Here is a 21,674-nt window from a genome sequence, read left to right as displayed (position 1 = left end):
TGCAAGGAAAAAATTATAATAATACAAAAGATTCCAAGAAATGTAAATTCATTAAAGGAGGACATCATACTGTCTCATGGGATGAAAAGTAAACAATTTAGAATTAAAGTAGCATTGATAAGTAATTAATACCACCCATCAAAATGGATACACTTTTCTTCAGTGGGCAATAAGGACAATCAAACAAGACAGCTACATCAAACATCACATTAGAACGAAATAAAAGGTTAACAAGTAGTTCAGGCTTATTTATTATTGTTTGTGGTTGCACAACACGATATATTATACTTCTATTAAATCATGGACTATGTTTTTTCTTTCCTTTGTATCACTGATATTCATGTAAATGATCACACTGATCAGAATGTTCCTCTGTGTTTGATTTTACAATGTCTATTTTTATTTGACATAATTCTTCGATTCTGCAACTTCAGTTCCATTTGATCTTATTTTTGTGCTTTATCACTCTATGCCCTCAAAGGAACAGTGCTAACACAGCAAACTTAAAGATCACCTTTGCAAGATACTACATTCTGTAATACTACAGTCTGTAATGGTCCTGTCCTCAGAGCTGCAATGAAATATTTAAGGCTCACAGACTCTTTTAGCCTCTGGCTTCATGGTAAAAGCCTAACTCTGTGGGGACAATGCAGGACAGTAATGACTGCCTGACTCCTGACAACAGAGATCTTGATGGGCTCTCAGAGAAGAATATGCTGGTCATTTTTATGCTGGGGAAAAGTAAAATAGGAGCAGGATGGGATAGTACAAGAGTAGGAGTTTACTCTCCAAAAGATTATCAATTCATTATAGCAGAACATCCTGAGAAATTCTGGTTTATTGTCATTTACTTCCTCACTCTTTTCCTGCTCTCATACATATCTCTTGTTAAATGACCGACACTAAAACCCATTTTTAAGACCATTTCCCTGTCATATATTATGGATATATATATTTTTTACTTCCATCAGACAAATCCAATGCTAACAGAAGCATAATGTGTAAGTAATCAGGGATTCACATTTGGAAGTAATTTTCTTTCTCTCGGCAGATAGAAATATGAAGCTTTTTCTTTGTGTCCATGCTGTGTCTCTCTCTAGAAGGTCTTTAGTTTGAAAGGCTGGAAAATATGGCGGCTATGAGGTTGATAACCTTCACTTTATGATATCACGTTACCCATCTATATACATGATGATGATGATGATGTTATTATTATTATTATGATTATTATTATTAAGGTTTTAATAAAGCACCAGCCTTTGTCAGTCCTAAAAGTGCATTCTGTTTTGAGGTTAACAGGTCCACATGTTGCTGTCATCCTACTGATTAGTTATTGGTGCAAGAACTACAAAGTTTGGGCATTGTTTTTGAAGCAGTAAAATGCCTCTGAAGTGGCACTCTTTTATAGCCCTTTCAGAGATCAGGAAAGTAAAACACTGTTTGACTCTAGGGGGAAACTTGGCTGTATGTGTTCAATTTTCCCCTTATGTGGAATAAACAGGCAATTACAACTCTTTTTCTGTGTTGTGTGCCATCCGGGGAAGTTAACCGTACACTATTAGACAGTGTCCCTGTAGGACCCCCACTGTGGCAGCAGTTGTGATGGGGGTAAGAGGTAGCGGGTAGGGTGGTGGCAGAGCAAGAGAAAACAGAGGAAGAAATGAAAGAGAAAACCAGAAGGAGAGCTTGGGTGTCTCCATGATGCAGTATTGCCAGCAACATTTACTGAATCACTGAATTTAATGAATTGACAATTGAATTAGTATACAGATCAGTGATGGAAATATCTCCAGGTTATGTGCAGCAACATATTTTAGAATGACACACACTGCTATTTCCCCTTTCAAAATATCTCTTAATCTTCATACCTTCCATCATACCATAAGGCCTGCTACTGTTATAGCACATAAAGGAGGGACCAAATGCATCTAGTCTTTGTCCAGCATTAATAACCTTTTGAACTGAATGGCGTTTCAGTAATGTAAATTACATTTAATTCATTCAGAATTATCTTTCATTTCATTTATTTGAAATGACAGCAACAGACATCAAAGGGCTAATTTGCATTCAGTTAATTATTATAAACAGATAACTAGAAATAAATAGTCATATCTACATACCCACTAAATGTATCAAATTCAATAGTGCTTTTTTTCTTTGCCTTAATATTGTGTGGCCAATAGTCAATGTTTGCCATTAACAAGATAAAAATGTTCTGCTGTAAATGACTGTCTGGAACGGAAGCATCTCAGGAGATAGGAAACTACCTAAACATCTTTTCAATGTCATTTCTGTTTATGAGGTTTTGAAACATTGTCTTTGATTTTGGCCACAGTTTAGAGCCTCTCTTGTGTTGCACACTGAAATGCCAATGCCATTTTTATATGATAAAACTGATCAAATTTATAGAAACAAAATAAATTATAGGACACTTACTAACTCTTTTAAAGTGATACTACATGCAGTAGAAAGATTATCTACCTAACCTCTGGGCTAATTCAGCACCTTTATCCATACACTTATACTCTTGAAATGATATTATCAGTAAGTATCAATACTTATTTACTGCATTCAAATGAATATACCTGAAACACTTACTAAATGGGATGAATATTGGGTTTAATCATGTCAAATTAGATTACTCTCATATCAAGAACTGGCACATGTCTTTTAAAGGAACAGTAATTACAGCTTGGCACTGTATCCTTAAAAATGTCACTTTCAATTTGGACAACCATCATTGTAAAGTGTTATTTTGTAATAATGTTACAAGTCCCACTAGTATAGTTGCAAAGTGCAAAACTGTTTTTTTTTGTACCAAAGCTATAAACATGAGAAAATAAAAGAAAAAGGTACTGTGTCAGAGCTAAAAGCATGCCAGCTCCATCTGTATATCTAACATGTAGATAAAACAAGTCACATGTTTTTACTTTTTCTTTTCTAATGTAAAACATTCTTAAAGCCAATATAGATGAATCAAGCTAGGCAGATGCTACTTTGTCTTGCTTAACTTTTTAAAATGAAAGTATTAGACTAAAATAAAATAAAAAAAAGAACAAAAAAGAGAAAATATCAACCATCAATAAAACTGTTTCACACCAAATAGCCCCTCACAACATTAATATTTACATGTTTAAACCAGTCTTAACATGCTCTTGTATGGGATTCTTTAAAATATATCATTACACAAATGTGTTTTTTTCCCCCTCTATCATTTCTGCAGGCAAGAGTCATAAATTAAAGACTGAGGAGAAGTTTGTGTGAGGGATGGAGAGATCTATGATGTATTTTGCTTCCAAAAACGAAAATGTCAAAAGGGCACAATTCTGCTCTAATTGTTCATATTGAAAAGACGTTTGGGGAGAAATAATGCTGTTTTTATAGCATTATGATACTGGGGAATGGAGAGGGTGTTATTGTGTGGAGTATTTGTAACTTGAGGCAATGTGGTGCAGAGGGATGTCAGGTCTAGTCAATCATTGTGGTATAGGGGGCATTTTTGTGTAGGTTGGGGTTCTGGCTATGTCTGTTTCTGCTTCTCACGGAAGAAAACATCATGTTACAGCCAGGTATTTTGCATTTGTGCATTTCACGCAGATGGACAGTCTTGTAGTGCACTCGAAGGGTCCCTTTATTACTGTACAGTTTGTGGCAGATGGTGCACAGGATGCCTCCTGTGCCATTACCTCCACTGGATGCTAAGACGGATGGTGAGAATGAAGGGTCACAGTGTAGAAGCCCCTCCTCCGTGGCTCCTTCTCTTCCTTCCTTCCTGGCGTCCTCTGTACTCTTTCCCTCCCTTGCCAATTTCTTTGCCACAGTACTAGGGGTGTAGTCTTCATTGTCACTAGCACCCTCCAGGTCATCCAGCAGGATGCCCTCATCACTGCACTCATCAGACTCCTGTGAGGACTGCACACTGCCACTTGATTGTACACTGGCGGTGGTGCTCAGGTCCAGCACCATGTAGTCATCACTAGGGCCATGGCAATAGCCGTTGCTGCGTGAATATTCTTTAGTGACTGGGGATCTCATTCCCTCATGTCCTCTGTCTCGTGGTGGTCCAGCATTCTCTACCCCCTCCAGTCCCAGATGGTGGTCAGCATAGATCGTTGAAAGGAACTCGGCACGCAGCCCTTTAGGCATGGTTGTAAGCTGGGGATCCAGGACAATGTCATCCAGCTCTTTGGTCAGTAGTTTGCGGTGCAGGTTGATGTTGGAGCTATGTCTGCAGGGAAAGAGGATAGGGTTCCTGTAGCAATGTATTTGAACTGAAAACATACAAAGATCTGCAATACATACATAAAAAAATCCTGTATTTTCACTTTTTTTTGGAATGAGTGCATGAATGTGTGTTAGAGCACACTACTTTCTGACACAGCAGAGCATTCAATAACTCTAACACAGCTTAGACAGTATCCTGCTAAAGTGTTTACTCCTGTCAGCATGTCTGCAGGCATGCACAAATGCAATTGACTCTGACTCAATTAAATACTCCACCACATTGAATGGGAGTTTATCAATTGATTTGAGCCATGGTAATGCAACAATCGAGAGAAACTCAATAGCATATTAACTCCGACATGGACAGCATTAGCACACTGACTCACTCCTGAAGGTAGCTTAATAGAGACCCATAAGCATATTGTTAATTTAGGCTTCACTTTAATAAAGATAATTTTTTTTCTCTCACTTCAATCCAGGATCACATAACACATAGCAAGAAAAAGTGACTTTACATCAATTAATCTAAACCTTGACTTATTTTCTTACAATTAAGTCAGCCTCTAGACAACTGATTAATAACTACCTCAAATATGAGACCATGCAGTAAATATGTCAGTCCTCATGATGTGCAACTAACAATTGAATAAATATTGTGGTTTGACAGAAAACAAAAGGAAACTACACTGTAAAATCCAATAGTTTACCTTACTTAGATTTAATTAGTTATCTTTACTTAGTTGCTATACTTACTAGGTTTTATTAAGTTATAGCTACTTTCAAGGCAAGTAAAACAATTTACTTACTGTTTTGAGTGACACTTACTTGAAATATTCAAGTAGCCACAAAGCAACCAATGACATTAATAAACCAGTGAGAGGCAGCAGTGCACTGATATGTTGCTAATGTGCAACATAACAACAGAAGAAGAAAAGAAAAAAGAGTCTTAATAGACTTTTCACCCATTTCCTCAATGTCTGCAGTTATCTTTCACTAGTTGCATTCACTCGTTTCCCAAAGTCATCTTGAATGTTGAATTTTCAATACTACTGAAATATTTGAGAGAACATCACATTAGCTAACTTCATAAATTGATGTTGATTTTCCTAAAACTTTTAACTCACCATTATAGTGATTAGCGTTCCCTTTGGTTGGGCACTTGGAACTTTACTTGTGTTTATATAATTTTCTTCTTATTAATACCACAGTGCATCATAATGTCATAATTATTTGATTTCTAGGGCGGACACGTAAGAAATTGATTGCTTTTGGAAGGTGACCTATCTCCTTATGAAATCATTAGTATATTCTTTGTTGTTTATTTGTTGAGGTTTTTTAAATTTCATTTTACATAAATACTTTGAGATGCTTCTAATTGGGTTTATTTAATCCTAAGTCTGTGGTGATATGCTAATGTCAAACACAGACTTGAACATTCAGCACGTGAATCACAACAATGGTAACAATCCAATTTCATTTATTTTCATTAATTGTAACAATCAGCATTTTATTTGCTCTTTTTGCTGTGCTACTACTGACACAAGACAGCAAATAAAATTGGCAAATAAAATCAACAACTGTAAAACAAAGCAACTGCATAATTTCTTCTGCCACAATGCACTCTGGGAGTCAGTGAGTAGCTATACTAAGTCACGAGTAATCCTAAATGAAATAATCAAGTACCCCCTACAGTTTTTTTAGTTACTAGAACTCATGTGTAAGTAAACTATACTAACTAAGCATTTGTCAGTACAACATACTATTCCTATTTCACTTTACTTAGTTTTTTCAAGTCAATCGGTTTGCATGCTTTAAGTAAGCCCAACTAATTAGATTTAACAGTGTAGTAATACTAATGCAGAATTGGTTAAAACATGGATTAACAAAACCAAAATAAAACAACCAAGATATTTGTTTTAACTGAGCCTATGTGAGTGCCATACAACCATAGCCTATCACATTTCCAATCTAAAATAAATAGTAATGTAGATACAAGAAAACAAAATAAAAGACCTCAGGGAACCCAGGCCATAAGGGCTAAAAGTAACTTAAATAATCACCTAAATGTAACTGATAAATAGATTGTACAATGTATTGTAGAGCTTACCAGCAGTGCCATGGTTGATGCAGTCAAAAAGGGTCCCTTTTCTTTAATTATTTAGTTCCCTATCCGACATTCTCCTGCAAGAAGTAAAACAAATTCAATAGAGGGACCCTTTCTGGTGATAAAAGGTATAGAGTGAACCACCAAAGCATCATCAACACTCAAGAGAGCAGTATACTGACTAGCTGTGGTGGTCAACTGATATGAAGAATATGCATAGTTGATCATTATTGTATTTTGCTTATTTATACAATATCAGACCAGTTCAATGTTTTAAAAGGGTTCTGATAGGAAATGTGAATGTAATTTTAATGCAGTTAATGATGCTTAAGTCGGCGGCTCCTTTTGCAGCATGTGACCATCCCTGGAAATTGCACCCTCACACTGCTCATAAGCTCTAGGCTGGCATAACTAATTGGCATCTAAACCCACCTGCATGCTATATGATATTAGTACAATTGATATTATTGTTGTCTTAAATATAAAATGGCTAAATTTATGCTATGCTAAGTCCCTGTGAAGTGTCTTGATGAGCACGGTTTTCTGTGATGTGTCGACTTGCTTCCTATTAAAACAGCAATTATAGGTTAGCCAATATATAGCCAGTTGTGTGTTTACATCACAGTCCTGCAAATATGCATTTGACAGAAGACACTTAATTTAAAACTGGATGACTTTTTGCAACCACCTTTACCTAAACCTCAATTCAAGCCAAGATCTAAAGGGGTGACAGATCTAATGAAGGAGTGTTGATATGTCTAAGCCGTAAGCTTTAAATTATTTGTATCTATAAACTACTGTATGCAGTATCTATATACAACCTTTTGATTGGATTTGTTTTATCTGTGTACATCAAAATATAGTATAGTGAGCACACACCACTGTTACAATTTCATTGCCTTTGCTTACTTTTTAAAATAAATAAACTCCAGCCACTTCCTTCACAATCAACTTGCAGTTGGAAAATTAAATAAGTATGCAGGTTTGAGCAGCCAACAACACACAGACAACTCGTGATTTTCTACTTGCTAATTGCTGTTAGTCAGAAATAATTAGGGGCCAAGCACTGAAGGTGCTTAGGCACCTATTGTAATAATAAGTTTTCTTAGTATTACTATTCTTCATTCTATTTCTTCTTCTTCTTCGTCGTCTTCTTCTTCTTCTTCTGAAAGTTATTAAATTTGACACACGGATAGAGGACAGTCTCAATATTTAACATAGCAAATTTGGATTCTCTATCTCAAACTCTCTAGCACCATCAATAGGTCAAATTTGCACTCATGTTTCTGCTAATAACTTTTGAACCATAAGTTCTAGAAGCAAAATTCTCTTTTTTCTGATTCATTGGCTTTATGATTCCTGTGTCAGCCAATCTGAACATGGACAATTTAAAATTTTGTAGTAAAATGGTGTATTTTTCAAACACTTTAGCATATTGTTATGAATCTTATAGAACTGTTTGCGGGAAATTTATTAAATTCGGCACACAGATAGAGAACATTCTCGTCATTAACCACAGCAAATGTGGAGTCTCTATCTAAAACTCTGTAGCGCAGAGTGAACCTTAAGATCAAAATTCATTTTCTTCTGATTCCTTGGCTCATACCAAATCGAATGCTTACCAAAATGTAAAATTCTACATGTCAAGATTTTTTTTAATTTTAAATTTTCCGAAAAATTTAAACTCGTCCTAGATGGTTTGTCCAATTTTCACCAAAATTGGCACAGATCATCTTCAGAGCATCTACAGGCAAAAATCTATCAAAAGCTTTTGGATATACCAAACCTTTTTCGCAAAGTGTGTTAACAAATTTGGCAAAGTTTGTGCAAAAATGGACATGAGGCTGTATCTCTGCAATGCTTTAGCAGATTCAAACTAAACTTGGTATGTGTTATAACAAGCATGACCTGAGCGCACAAGGACTTTTGACTACTGGTCAAAAGATATAAAAAAATATTTCTGCTGAAAATTATATTTTCAGTTTGGCCAAGCATCATAAGATTGGTCTTGTTAGATTCGGAACAGCATATAGAATTAAACGATTCCTAATTTTCCTATGTCAGCCTTTTAGGGCATTGGACATTTTATGGTAAAATTCTGTATTAACAAATGTCTTTAACGGGGGTCTCCAAACCCTGCTCCTGGAGAGCTACCATACTGCAGAGTTCAGCTTCAACCCTAATCAAACACACCTGAACCAGCTAATCAAGGTGTTCAGGACTAAGTAATTACAGACAAGTGTGTTGAAGCAGGGTTGGAACTTAAGTCTGCAGGAAGGTAGCTCTCCAGGAGCAGGGTTGGAGAACTCTGGCCTTTACCGAGTAATTAAAGACAGCTCATTAGCTCTTCATTTTACCTCTCTTGTGCTTGGCCCCCTAATTGCTGCTTGCAGCTATATTTGGTATTTATAATTGACTTCTTGTTCAAGACAGCACTTGGTTGGACACATTTTGGGTACCTGTCCTGAAAAGATAGAGACTGTGAATAAAAGTGAAGAAAAAGTGTCTTCTGTCATGTGCATCTTTGCCAGACTGAGATGTAAACTACACAGTTGGCTATTCATTGGCTAACCTGTTAAATTCCTGTTTTAAATTGTTTTAATTTTTTTAAGCATTTGTTTTAATGTTTAGAAATACACTAGCATATACTGTGTTATCAACAAGCTAATATACATATGATATTAATCTTTATTAGGTCTTTAAAGAGTCTAAAAAAGTCACATTAATACTAAACATACAGAGAGAGACACAAAATATTTAACAGATCGAATCAAAAAGTGCAAATAAAAAAGGTAAAATACAAAGCCCAAGCCTTAATACTGCATGGCAGAGAGTCTATCCTTTCATTTATCAGGTTAAGCCTTTCTGCCTCATTTCCTTCTCCTCTACAACCCCATTTCAGGCCACAACTAAGGTCTGCCCTCGGTCCCCTGCTCCATCACCCAATACCCCCTCAGTTCTCCCCCCCTTTCGCCCTTTAATGTGGCAGCCAAACCAATTTGCCCAAAGCTTAAGGCAGCTTCTCCTGAGAATCCATTTTTTTTACTCTGCAGAGGATTCAAGAGGTATGGCTCTTAATGTGTCTTGTCCGGAGAATGTTAATCATCTTTATGATTTGATGGCCCTTTTGGTTCCTGCCAAGTGTGCACATTTGTAAAATGAGTTGCAATACTCAATTGCAAAGGGAAAGAGAGCCATATTAAATGATGAGGTGCTTTGTTTTGTCTTTATCTTTTTTCTCTAATGTGTAGTGGGTAGCTGAACATTAGATCACTTTCTAATCTCTATTTCAAGGCCACCATCACAACAGCTGAGAATATTCAACAAAGAAAAATGACAAGGGTTAGTCAGTCTGAAGTGCTGAATTTTCTAAGCCTGACATCATATGTCTCAACACCACAGGAAGAGAGGAGAGGAATGGGACGATATAATTAACCTTCACTCTCCCTTACCACAGTTGGCTTGTGTGGAACCATAGACTGAAAATTAGCACACCATGGGAATCTGGAGCCAGGCAGACACTCATGGACGTTTGCAACAGTGAGGGCAACATTTTAAAAAAATGAATGAAAGAAAGAAAGAAAGAAAGAAAGAAAGAAAGAAAGAAAGAATGAATAACAGAGGAGGAAAAAGGTTCCCTATTTGCTTTAGGAAATAATATATTTAATTAATAAAGATAACAATGGGTGAGACTACAGGGGATGTGTGTGTTTCCAGCAGTCACTATGTAATATTACATTATAGACCCACTTTCTCCTTCTTGGCTACAAACAAACAAACAGATGTACCTGCTTATTCCATCCTTTAGCCAATGTTTATTCATTTGAAAGGGGAAATGGATGCTTGTTTGAGATACCGAAGAGGATGCAATTTATAAAATTAACTTCCTACTCTGGGATGTCAAGACCTCATTTAAAAGTCTGTTAACACTGAATTTAGATGCCACATTAGCATTTGCTATTTGGATTTTAAAGCCATCTCTGTTCAGACTGATTTTCTTTCTTTCTTTCTTTCTTTCTTTCTTTCTTTCTTTCTTTCTTTCTTTCTTTCTTTCAGTTTGTGATGGAACCTTCCCACCGGGGAGAGGGCCTGTCTTCCTCCGAGGAGATTGATACGGAGGGCGTCAAAGAGCTCGGCAGTTGCACAAGCATCAGTTACACAAGCATATTATGCCTGATATTATAATGAGCAGCATTAATAGGGAGCGGAGCTCGCACAGTCGGCTCTCTGGGGGCGGATCGTTCTTTTTCAAGCCCTCTGCTCTCGCCGGGCATGCTCAGAGGAGTGTGTCCGTGCCTGTGATCTTGCGATTGCGACTGCTGAGGCACGGCGGCGACTGAGATCGCGGGGATCGCACATGATCTAGCAGACGGGTTGGAGACGGCACTTCCTATCTCCACCCGTGTTCCCTAGATCTAGAGCTCATTCTCGAGGCTTGGAAGCCCGCGCTGCGGTTCTTCCCCCTCTGAGTGAGTGCTGCGGCCATCTTTCTCTGAGGAGATTGATGTTGTTTGTGTGACTGAGCGGCTCGCGCGCTGCCGAGGCAACGCATATATTACATAATTTCAGTTTTTGATGTGAATCTTACTACACCTGACCGTATTTACTCGTCTGGTTGTTTGATTGCATTTAATTCTGAGGAATAAAATGAAGTATTTTTTCTGACTATGAGAAGTTAGATATACAGGGGCTCTTGGGATAAAATTTTCTCGAGTGAGAGCACGCGTTTACCTCTCTTCTGAGGAGGAGGTTGAGGCGGTCACAACCTACCGTGTTCCAGCCCCTCATTCTGGGGGCCTCACTTCTCGTACTCCGTAGAGTCTAGAGTCAGAGTGGCGCTCCCAGCCCGAAGGCTTCTAGTGGATGGTGGGTCTATGGACCGTCATTCTCGCTGGATAGTCTTCGTCGTAAACGTCCTGATGCCTAAAGGCCTAGGACTTTTTGAGGGCCAGCTTCCTCTGGGGAAGAGCGGTGTACACCGCATTACACGGTGCATGTCTCTCCTCAGTGACCTCAGGAGGTCGGTCTGCCAACCCTGCCGTGTTCCAGGGCGCAGCGAGCACTTCTCTGTTACCGCCCGGAAATGTAGCGGTACTAAGAGGCTCGCTACCTCAACGGAGGTCTCTAGAGCAGCTAGTACGGCCGTCCCCTGCCGGTCCGCCTAGCTGCTCTAGGCGCACCAGAGGCCAGTCTCGCGAGACTAGTTCCCTTAGGATGTCACCTGGCGGTGTGGGAGCCCCTGCCAAGTGTGCTTCATTGGGTCCTGCCCCGAGCAGGCTCTGGTCTAGTCTTCCTAGCAGATAACATGGGTCTGAGGGACGTCGTTTTCAATAGGAGACTTCAGCTATGACAGTCCTGATGCTGTGGCTCAGGACCTCGGAGGGCAGGACCCTCTGGGGAAGAGAGGTTCACAACGCATTACACGGTGCCCGTTTGCCCCCAGTGCCCTCGAGAGATCGTTCTGCCAACACAGCGATCTCCAGCGAGCGCTTCTTTCAATTACCGCCCAGCAACGTAGTGGCACTGAGAGGCTCGTGGCCTCTGCGGAGGCCCCCAGAGCAGCTAGTTTGGCTGTCCCCTGCCGGTGTGCCGCTTCAGGGCACCGAACTAGCCGTTCTGGGCACACCAGAGATCAGTCTCGAGAGACTGATTCCCTTAGTAGATTATTTAGCAGCGTGGAAGCTACTTCCAAATGTGTCTCAATGGGTCCGAACTGAAGGCTACAGAATCCAGTTCGGTTCTCGTCCGCCTCGATTCAAAGGGGCTTCCCCACTCTAGTGGGTCCCAAGCAGGCTCTGGTATTAGAACAAGTAGTAGTTACTCTCTTAAAGAAGGAGGCCATCGAGGTGGTCCCTCTTCATGAGACAGACTTCGGGTTCTACAGCCGGTACTTCATTGTTCCGAAGAAGGATGGGGGTTGCGTCCCATTTTAGATCTGCGCCTATTGAACCGCTCAGTCATGCGACTGAAGTTGCTCGCACTCAAACAGGTCGTGTCTCAGACAAAGTCCAAGGACTGGTGTGTCACAATTGATCTCCATCCTTCCTCATCATAGGAAGTTCCTGAGGTTTGCTTTTGGGGGCAAAAGCCTACCAATACCGGTTTCTTCCTTTGGCCTTGCACTCTCACCCCACACTTTCATGACTCAACCACATCGACGATTGGTTGATATTAGCTCAATCAGAGCGGATGGCGGTTCGACATCGAGATGTCATTCTCGCTCACTCGAAAGAGCTGGGGTGAAGACTTGACGCCAAGAAAAGTGTGCTTTCTCCAGTACAGAGAACCACTTATCTGGGCGTGGTGTGGGATTAAACCATGATGCAGGCACGTATGTCTCCTGCTCGGATCGAGTCGATCGTCACCACAGTTGCGAGAGTAAGAAAAGGTAGATCACTCACTGTCAAGCAGTTCCAGACTGCTGGGTCTGATGGCAGCTGCGTCCAATGTGATAACTCTTGGCCTGCTGTACATGAGACCCCTACAGTGGTGGCTCAAGACCAAGGGGTTCTCCCCGAAGGGAAACCCGCTTCGCATGCTCACGGTCACGCGGAGGTGCCTACGTGCCTTAGACATGTGGAGGAAACCTTGGTTCTTGTCTCAGAGCCCAGTGCGTAATTCTAGCGACGGACGCGTCCCTCACAGGTTGGGATGCGGTCATGAGTGGCCACCCTGCCCGCGGTCTGTGGAGTGGTCGCCATCTGATGTGGCATATCAATTGTCTGGAGATGCGGGCCGTGTTTTGAGCTCTGAAACACTTTCTCCCAGACCTAAGAGGTCACCATGTGTTGGTGCGCACTGACAACACAGTGGTGGTCTCTAACATCAACCACCAAGAAGGTCTGGGTTCATGCCCCTTTTACAAGCTGGTGCACCAGATCCTTGTGTGGTCCCAGGGCGAACTCCTCTCGCTAGAGCAGTTCACATTCCTGGGGATCTCAATTTGGGAGCAGACATCCTGTCGAGGCAGGGGCTGAGGCCCAGCGAATGGATGCTTCACCCCGAGGTGGTGAAGCAGATAAGGAGAGTGTTTGGCCAGGCTTAGGTGGACCTGTTGCAACTCATATGACATCGCACTGTCCCCTCTGCTTCTCTCTTACTCATCCAGCTCCACTGGGGCTGGATGCCATGGTACAGACGTTGCCGAGGCTTCGTCTGTACGCCTTTCCTCCGATTGGTCTGCTCCCGGGAGTTCTGGAGAGAGTGCGCCGGGACAGAGCCCGTCTGATCTTAGTAGCCCTGTTCTGGCTAAGTATGGTTCTCCGCCCTGATTTCTCTCCTCGACGGCGCTCTATGGGAGATTCCCGTCAGGAGAGGGGCGCGCCCCCCGCCCGGAGCTGTAGAAGCTGTGGGTGTGGCCTCTGAGGAGCCACAACTCATAACTTCCGGTCTCTCAACTGTGGTTGTTGAGACCATTCACCATCCAGAGCTCCCTCTATGAGGAAACTGTACTTTTGCGGAGACCGCCAGCCCGACCTAGATAACTGCCCATTTGGTATAGTTCTGGAGTTCCTGCAGGCCTGTTTATCTGCAGGGTTGACCCACTCCACCCTAGAGGTCTTTGTGGTGGCCATTCACTGGGAAGACACCCTCTTCTTACATGTTTCCTCCGCGGTGCGCTGAGGCCGAGGCCTCTGGCCAGAGAAGCTTATGCCAAGTGGTGGATCAGGATGCTATTACATAGCCTCAAGACCTCTGATCTCCCCTCTCCTTTGGGGGTCAAGGCTCACTCCTCCAGAAGTTGGCCTTCAGGACGGCGGACCCCGCCTAATTTAGCCACTCCTGGCTCCCCTTTCTCTCGCCTTAGTTGTGCTCTTCCACACCAGGCAGGGATTTGCAAGTCTGGCGGAGTGGGCATTCTCGTTCCCAAAGGGTTTTCCGACGCAGCTCGAGTTCCTGAAGAGGAACATCTCAGGTTACGTATTTAACCATGGTTCCTAGAGGGACCGAGACGCTGCCATACTTCTGCCATCCCTTGCTTCACTCCTGAAGCTGACGCCGGCTCCGCCACACGTGCTTTTATAGCTTCCTGTCCATGACGTCACCCGCCCGTGACGTCTCACCCAGCTATTGGACTGATTTCACATGTGATTCAGAGCATGGTCACAGAAGTCATTCCCAAAGCATTTTCCGACGCAGCGTCTCGTTCCCTCGAGGAACCATGTTTACATACGTAACCTGAGACGTTTTTATTTGTAATTTCTAGTAAAGTGGAATAAATGCATGCATATCTATGGAGAGTCTACATTTGAGTAAAGATAGGTTTCTTGCTTGCCCTCTAGCATAAATGTATTCTGGGAATGTTAATGGTAAATGTGTTAACTAGCAGTGAGTGAAATCTGCACCTCCTGATGCGCTAATGAATTCAGTGGTTTGACAAGCTTCAACCTCTGCTAATGTATGCATGTCTACCTGTACGTGACAGGTGAGCAAGTATAGGTAAACAACACATTAAGTCATTAAATAAGCATCTGCAGAAATGTACAATCAACACGTTCTTCTCGTTAAAACAATTTTTTTTGTCCCTTTCAAATAGCAATAAAGATTCAAGATTGAATAGGTTCCTCAGACAGGTTATATCACAACTTTCTAAAATGTTTAAATAAATAAATACATATTGAGGTCATGACTGAACTACTTTTAAATTTACATAATTTGAAACTATGCACTGTTAAAAAATAGTAGTATAGTATAGTATAGTATAGTATACAGTAGTATAGTACAGTACAATGCAGTATAGTATAGCATAGGATAGCATAGTATAGTATAGTATAGTATAACATAGTATAGTATAGTGTAATGTAGTGAATTAAACTAATTTTGTTTCATTATTGTTTAAAAAATATATTCACGTCTAAATGGCCTGTTATAAGTTTACCAGTTATCATATCTACATCTGTGTACATCTGTTTGATTTTGATAGAGGAAAAAAAGGGTTATTTGTCTCACCTATCTCTGCTCCGTCGGGAGGGGAATGCAGCATTGCATCCAGCCACAGTACACACATGCATCTCTTTTAGGTGCACATTTTTGTAGTGCAGTTTGACACTGTATGAACTTTTAAAGCTCTTTTTGCAGACGTAGCAAATCTTGGGATCAGAACTAGAACAGAGATCACCGTCAGGGGACTGAGAAGAGAATTTTGGTGGGCTTGATTCATAGCTCATAGAGGAGATGAAACTTTCATGTAAGGCAGCCATGCTGGCAGCAGCGGCAGCGGCAGCTGCCATACCCCCATTGTAAAGGCTATATTGACCCATGCAGAACATGTCATAAGTAGGATCGTTGATCTCCTCTTTGATTTTGATAACAGGCTGGTGTTGGGAGGGTGGGGAATGGCTTTGTTCCTCCAAATCTTTCCGTAGGTGTCCCTCATCTTCTTCCCCCTGATGTTCCTTGCCCAGGTTTCTGTCTAGGGCAGGCTGATGTACGTTAGTGTCCATCAGATCATCACGGTAGAGCATCTTGGATTCAGATGTCTCTGACTCATTTTCAAAATCACGCTCATGATCTTGGTCCTCAGAGGTAAAGCTGTCAATACAGCGCAGGTCGCCATGGCCTCTACTGCCATGACTCCCACTGCACTCTTCTTGGTCAGGATGGAGCATGCCTCTAAGGGCTAGACTGGGACTCATTTCATCGTGTGATGGAGACTGATGTCCACTACCCCCACAGTGATGACTGCTGCTGCTGCTGTTATTGTTGTTGTTGCAGTTGCCATTGACATTGTTATGGATGTTGGATGGCTGATGGTGGTGATGATGACAACTATCTTCATCATCATCATCATCTTTGTCATCATAATCATCTGCCACATCTATTATTTCTTTCTCTATCTTTACTGGCATGCTAGATTTCCGAGGCTTCTTTTTAGGCATAGGGTCGACAGTTACAGAATCTTGGGTACTGGGAGTTGTGAGTAGGCGATGAGAAAACGTTGATGTTTCTGATACATGCATGTTGTGGGAGCTAGCAGTTAACATCTGTTGCTGGTCTGTCAGAGATGTGCTGTTGGTTGTGGTAGGCAAAATTGGACTGGTGGGCAAAGAGACTGGGGGACTAACTAGGTCAGTGGGAGAGAGCAGTGCGCGATAAAAAGGTGGCACAGGTTGCACTGGCTGCACAGACTTCAGGGAAGGGAAAACAAGAGGGCTCTGCAGGGGTGACTGTATCATGGGGTCAAGAGGAGGGGTGGCAAAGCTTAGTGGTGGTCGCCCAGGGCTAGTTAGATTGAAGCCACTTTTGGCACTTGATATGACAGGTGTTGCTGTCCCAGAACTGGAGCGAATTAGGTCCTTGTCCCGGTTGTTCCTTAGCATGGGCATATGTAGACGAGGATTGGGATTAGCGCTATGCCGGTTACGACTTCTCAATGAACTAAAGACCATATTGCAGCCTTCGATAGTACATCGGTGCTTAATCTTCAGATGCACAGCATTGTAGTGGATCTTTAGAGTACCCTTATCATAGAAAGTCTTGCCACAGGAGTTACAGCAGACACGGCCCTTACGTGAGGTTGCACCCATACGACGCATGCGATGCATTTTGGAAGAGAAAGAAGAGTGTGTAATGGTTTTCGATTGTTCATGCTTTTCAAAGTGGTGATGAATCTGGTGGTTGTTCAGAGTGCTTGATTGCTGTTGTTTCTGCCCCTGTGGTTGCTGTGTTGGTGTTTGTGGTTGCTGGGACTGGTGTGAAGATGGTGTTGGAGAGATGGGTGAAGCTCTGTTGGGTTCTATCTTAGGTTCAATGGCGTTAGGTAAGGTCCCCATTGTTCCTCGACTGGGGCTCTGACCATTACGAAATGGTGAGAGGGACACTTCAGATTCACTGGTCTCCACTGGCTCGCTCTGATTGGGTAGATTTGGTTCTCGCATTCTGTGACTTGATTGCTCAATAGTCAGTCCATTTGGTGGCAGCCCTAACATGGGGGCTGACACTGGGTTGATGTACTGGAAGGGCAGCAAGAAGGCCAGACTGTTTGGGATGTTCTCAAAATGGTGAATGCTAGAGGGGCTGTTGTTTTCTAGGTGTGACAGAAGGCCAGGACTGCGTGTGCGATTGTTGCTTTCAATAAAATTTCTGATTCCAGTGTCAGTCTTTGACGAGGGCACTGTGACTGCCTGACCCTCCTTTTCCTGGATGGCCATCAATTCCACAATAGACTTGGTTTCACCAAAGCGCAGAAACTGTTGAAGAGTGATGATCTCCTCTTCCCGAGACATTATAGTCCATCTGTCCAGAACCTTGCCTGCAGCATCCTAGAGGTCATTTCAGAGAAAAGATAAATAAATAAATAAATAAATATAAATAAATAAATATATATATAATATCAGCATAGTATATAGGAAGATACAGGTGATGGGTAGAGTAAGGATAAGGAAATATCGCCAAATTTATTAGGCACGATGCACATCAGTATTGCCTGAGCTTTATGTTAATTGGAGTTTAGAGAACTAGATTAAATATTAATGAAGGCATACTTTATCAAGAAAATGGTGTCAACTAAAATGTGTTTGTTAACTTATATTTGCCTTCAGGCACACAAGTTTGGAATGGTGTAAATCTCAACATATCATAACTGGTCTGGCTTGTTTATTTGTTTAATATTATTATTGTCATTCATTCATTCATTCATTTTGCTAAGCCGAAACCATGGGATGTGGGAAGTTTCCATCTTGAAAGAGCGGTATTGCTCCAGGAGCAAAAATAAGCACCACTTCCAAGGAGCTTGTAATCGGCCAGCATTCTAAGTAATGGTATTATTAACAATTGAAAAAATAAAACAGTTTGAGCTTTCCACACTTGCCTACTGCCAGATGCTGAGATATGGCAAGAGATTCTGGGAATGGAATCATGGCAGTATATTTTAGTGTTATGGCCAGGCTTATACAGTAACTTTGATACATAACATTTGTGACTCAGTGTTCCTCTCTCTGGTACCTGCATTTTTTGAAGTATGTTTCCTGACATAACTGTGCTGCTTATAAACCCTATTGGATACGCGAAAATGTGAATAATATTTTTTTCAAAATGAATCAGCTGTTATATATTGTCTTACCACTGGAATTGTCTTCATGTGACTAAATAGGATTTTAAAGTCATGTAAAGTAACAGGCATAACCTTTCTTATACTATTTATAAACTGTATATCAATGTTCATTGGCATTTGCCACAGGATTTGATGCCAAAAGTGTGGCACTATTTTATTGCTACCATGAGAGTTTATGAATGGTACTTCCAGTGTAAGGGGATAGAAGATTATTTTGCTCTTCTCATATATGATCTAGTTTACCCTTGACACAGAACAAGGCAACATCAAGGGAACAATAGTTGTTCTGATGACAATTCGAGATTACTCAAGGCAAGGCTTTGTCTGCCCTAGCCTGCTAGGTTCTATCAATGATAAATGGTTACTCTGGATTTTAAGAGCTGTAAGAATTAACAGCACAAAGCACAAAGGGCTTTTAAGGCACAGTGGGAGAGTTAGAGAATGAGAGAAAGTGAAGAAAAGAGAAGATAGTAAGAGAGAACGAGAGGTGGGAATACAGAATGGTTTCACAACAGCATGGCCTCAGAAATTTAAGCAAGATAAATTCTTTAGAGACAGCACATCAATAGTCACTGGGGTATTTGTTGTTAAAAATACATTAAAAACATTTTACACTTTCATTCGGTGTTTGAGAATGAGTTTAGACTGGAGGTAAGGCTTTAAATTTCAGCCTCAACAATATTATTTTAAATGGCACAGTGGTTTGAACTCCTGTATTTCAATTTGATGTAAGTAAACGGGAAAAAAGCAAATTACAAAGTGAATTTTTAAAGGGGTCATATGATGTGATTTAAATGTTTCCTTTTTCTTTGGAGTGTTACAAGCTATTGGTGCATAAAGAAGATCTGTAAAGTTGCAAAGACAAGAGTCTCAAATCCCAAGAGATATTCTTTATAAAAGTTAAGAGTCAACCACGTCTACCTAATACGGCTCGTTCCAACACGCTCCCACATGCCTACGTCACAATGTGGGAAGATTTGCATAACGCCGGCCAAATGTTCACGCAAAGAAAGAAGGCATAACTTTTATTCTTGCTGTAGTATTGTTGTTGCCGCTGCCGCCATGTCGTGAAGGCGCTGTGTGTTTCCTTGTGAAAGCGAAACTACTTTGTTTGGCCTTCCAAAAGAGGACGATATCTGCTTTGTCATGCCTAGAGCTGATCCGTGCTGGTCACTGAGGAAATACATCAACTTTGCGCTGTGGATCGCCGGATCGGCTTTCACCATGGACGAAGCGGAGTCCAGCCCGGGGTCGTCACATGTGGTTGTCGCAAGCCCGCCGGACGCTCCTTCGTCGAATCTCACTCTAGGCCTCCGGCCTCCGCTCACTCAAGGCCGCGGTGTGTGACGCTGTTTCGTTGTGAAAGCGAAACTATTTGTTTGGCCTTCCAAAAGAGGACACGACTAGAAATCAGTGGTTAAATTGTATTTACAACACTGTTCCAGAAAAGTGAAACCCAAATATTCAGATGTGTCCAGCGCATTTTATGAAGGATTGTTTCCTGATCCTGGGAGAGTAGACTACAATGCCGTCTGTTCTGACTCACAGACTGTAAGTAAGTTTTTTTATATTTAAAGAATTTGCCACTGATGATTCAAATGCGAGTTTTGAGCAGTGTAGAGTAGCACTTGTTGTTTGTCATTTCTCCGATCACAAATGCAGACATGGTTTTATGTTTACACGGTGCGATGCAACGCGTAAAAACACAGTATAAGTCATTATAATCTGTAATTATGTCCCCACTGGATGCAACAAATGCCTCGTTTATAATGGGTTTTCATGTTTATGTCTCGTTGCTCCGGCCGGACAGGGCATCACAATATGGTAACATTTCCGTCACACTCTTGAGGTATTCAGCCAATCACAACGCTCTGGATAGCTGGCCATTCAGAGCACACCTCGCTTTTCAGACCGATGAGCTTTGTAAAAATCGGTGCATTTCAGAAAGGCAGGGCATAGAGGAGAAATAATAATGTACAGTATGTGGAAAATAATGTTTTTTTTAACCTTAAACCACATAAATACATTTCATTACACCAAATACACAAAATAATGTTATTTTTAGCAGCATCATATGACCGCTTTAAATAGCTCTAAAAATGCTATAAAAAAAATGTATACTGTGGACTGTTAAAGCAATTCTCTCCTTCTGTTTTTTTCTGTCTATTTTCTTACTTCAAGATGTTCATTAACTTCCTTCAGTTATATTTATATAATACATGTCAAGTCTGCTAAAGAACATTTAATCAGGAAAGCATCTATTTGTGTACATCTAATAAACATGTTTAACTTCCTGAGGCCCTGTGACCTCATATGAGGACATTCTATTTTGGTGAATTTCTCTGAGACTATACAAAGTCTGGATGTCCTATACAGAGCACATTCAGGGCTTTTCAGAGATACTAAATCTTTGGATGTTTCACCATGACCACTCCCTCTCCTTGGTCTTCAAATATGTCTGATATTAATTTAGTTACACTCTTATGGAAATATGATAATATTTTGTAATTATCATTTAAATTGATCTAATTTTTAAACTGTCTGTCATTAATCAACATCTCAGGACAATGTTATGGGGTTTCAAATCAAAATATGACTTTCTGTTACGAAACAGGATGTTGATTTCATACATGTCCTCATATGAAGACACTGGGACTAAAAGCATGTTTATTAGACCCGGATCCAGTGTCTAATGCAATAAAGTTTTTTATTTGTGACCATCAATCAGGACTTAAAAACAAGTAGAATTGCCCGCATTTATTGTCATTTTTGCATATTTGTATGTTTATTTGGTTTGTTTTATTTAGCTTTTATGTATACTTCTCGTATTACTATTTACTTACTATTTACACTTAACCCTTTCACTGGTGAGTTTAAAATATTCTAGCGTTCCCCCCAGAGTGAGTATTTTTAAGGCGACTGTTATTTTAAAACATTTCCCCTTATTGTTTCCATGGTGACACGTCATGCTTGTCACGTGACACACCGCAGCCACGAAACACTCTGTGACAGATGTATCACTTTCATTTTCTTTTTTTCTTTTTTTTAATTCAAAATATTCACAAACTTGCTTACCATGTCATCAACTATCTGATATTAAGATTCACAAATATGTGTAAGTCAGTACATTTTGTTGTTTAAAAACCTTTATGATCTTGATCGTTATCTATAACGTGAGATGGGCGCCGCCATGTTTGTTCGCACTGCAGTTTAGAGAGTCCTTTCAGTTGGATTTACAGCACGTGAATTAAACAATTTCTCCCAAAATACATGTAAATAAGTGGTCAATGAACT

The 21,674-nt window shown here is 40.8% G+C and overlaps 1 protein-coding gene across 2 annotated transcripts in view; it reads right to left on the bottom strand.

Annotated features, from left to right (window-relative positions):
* Positions 1 to 2,918: 2,918 nt before the first annotated feature.
* The window catches only part of bnc2 (basonuclin zinc finger protein 2), a 269,311-nt gene continuing 250,555 nt past the window's right edge, over positions 2,919 to 21,674 (bottom strand). The window contains exons 5-7 of one of the 2 annotated variants that reach the window (XM_016285346.1): positions 15,278 to 17,589; positions 6,332 to 6,405; positions 4,147 to 4,228 (exon numbers count right to left, since the gene is read on the bottom strand). In XM_016285346.1, coding sequence (XP_016140832.1) covers positions 6,375 to 6,405; positions 15,278 to 17,589 — 2,343 coding nt within the window. In that variant the 3' untranslated portion in view covers positions 4,147 to 4,228; positions 6,332 to 6,374. Of the gene's footprint in view, positions 4,229 to 6,331; positions 6,406 to 15,277; positions 17,590 to 21,674 lie in introns of both variants that reach the window. The other variant, XM_016285345.1, reaches the window with a different exon arrangement.

The sequence above is a fragment of the Sinocyclocheilus grahami genome, unplaced genomic scaffold (genome assembly GCF_001515645.1).
Source record: "Sinocyclocheilus grahami isolate Dianchi unplaced genomic scaffold, SAMN03320097.WGS_v1.1 scaffold196.1, whole genome shotgun sequence".
Lineage (NCBI taxonomy): Eukaryota > Metazoa > Chordata > Actinopteri > Cypriniformes > Cyprinidae > Sinocyclocheilus > Sinocyclocheilus grahami.
This window is presented reverse-complemented; position numbering and strand designations above follow the sequence as displayed.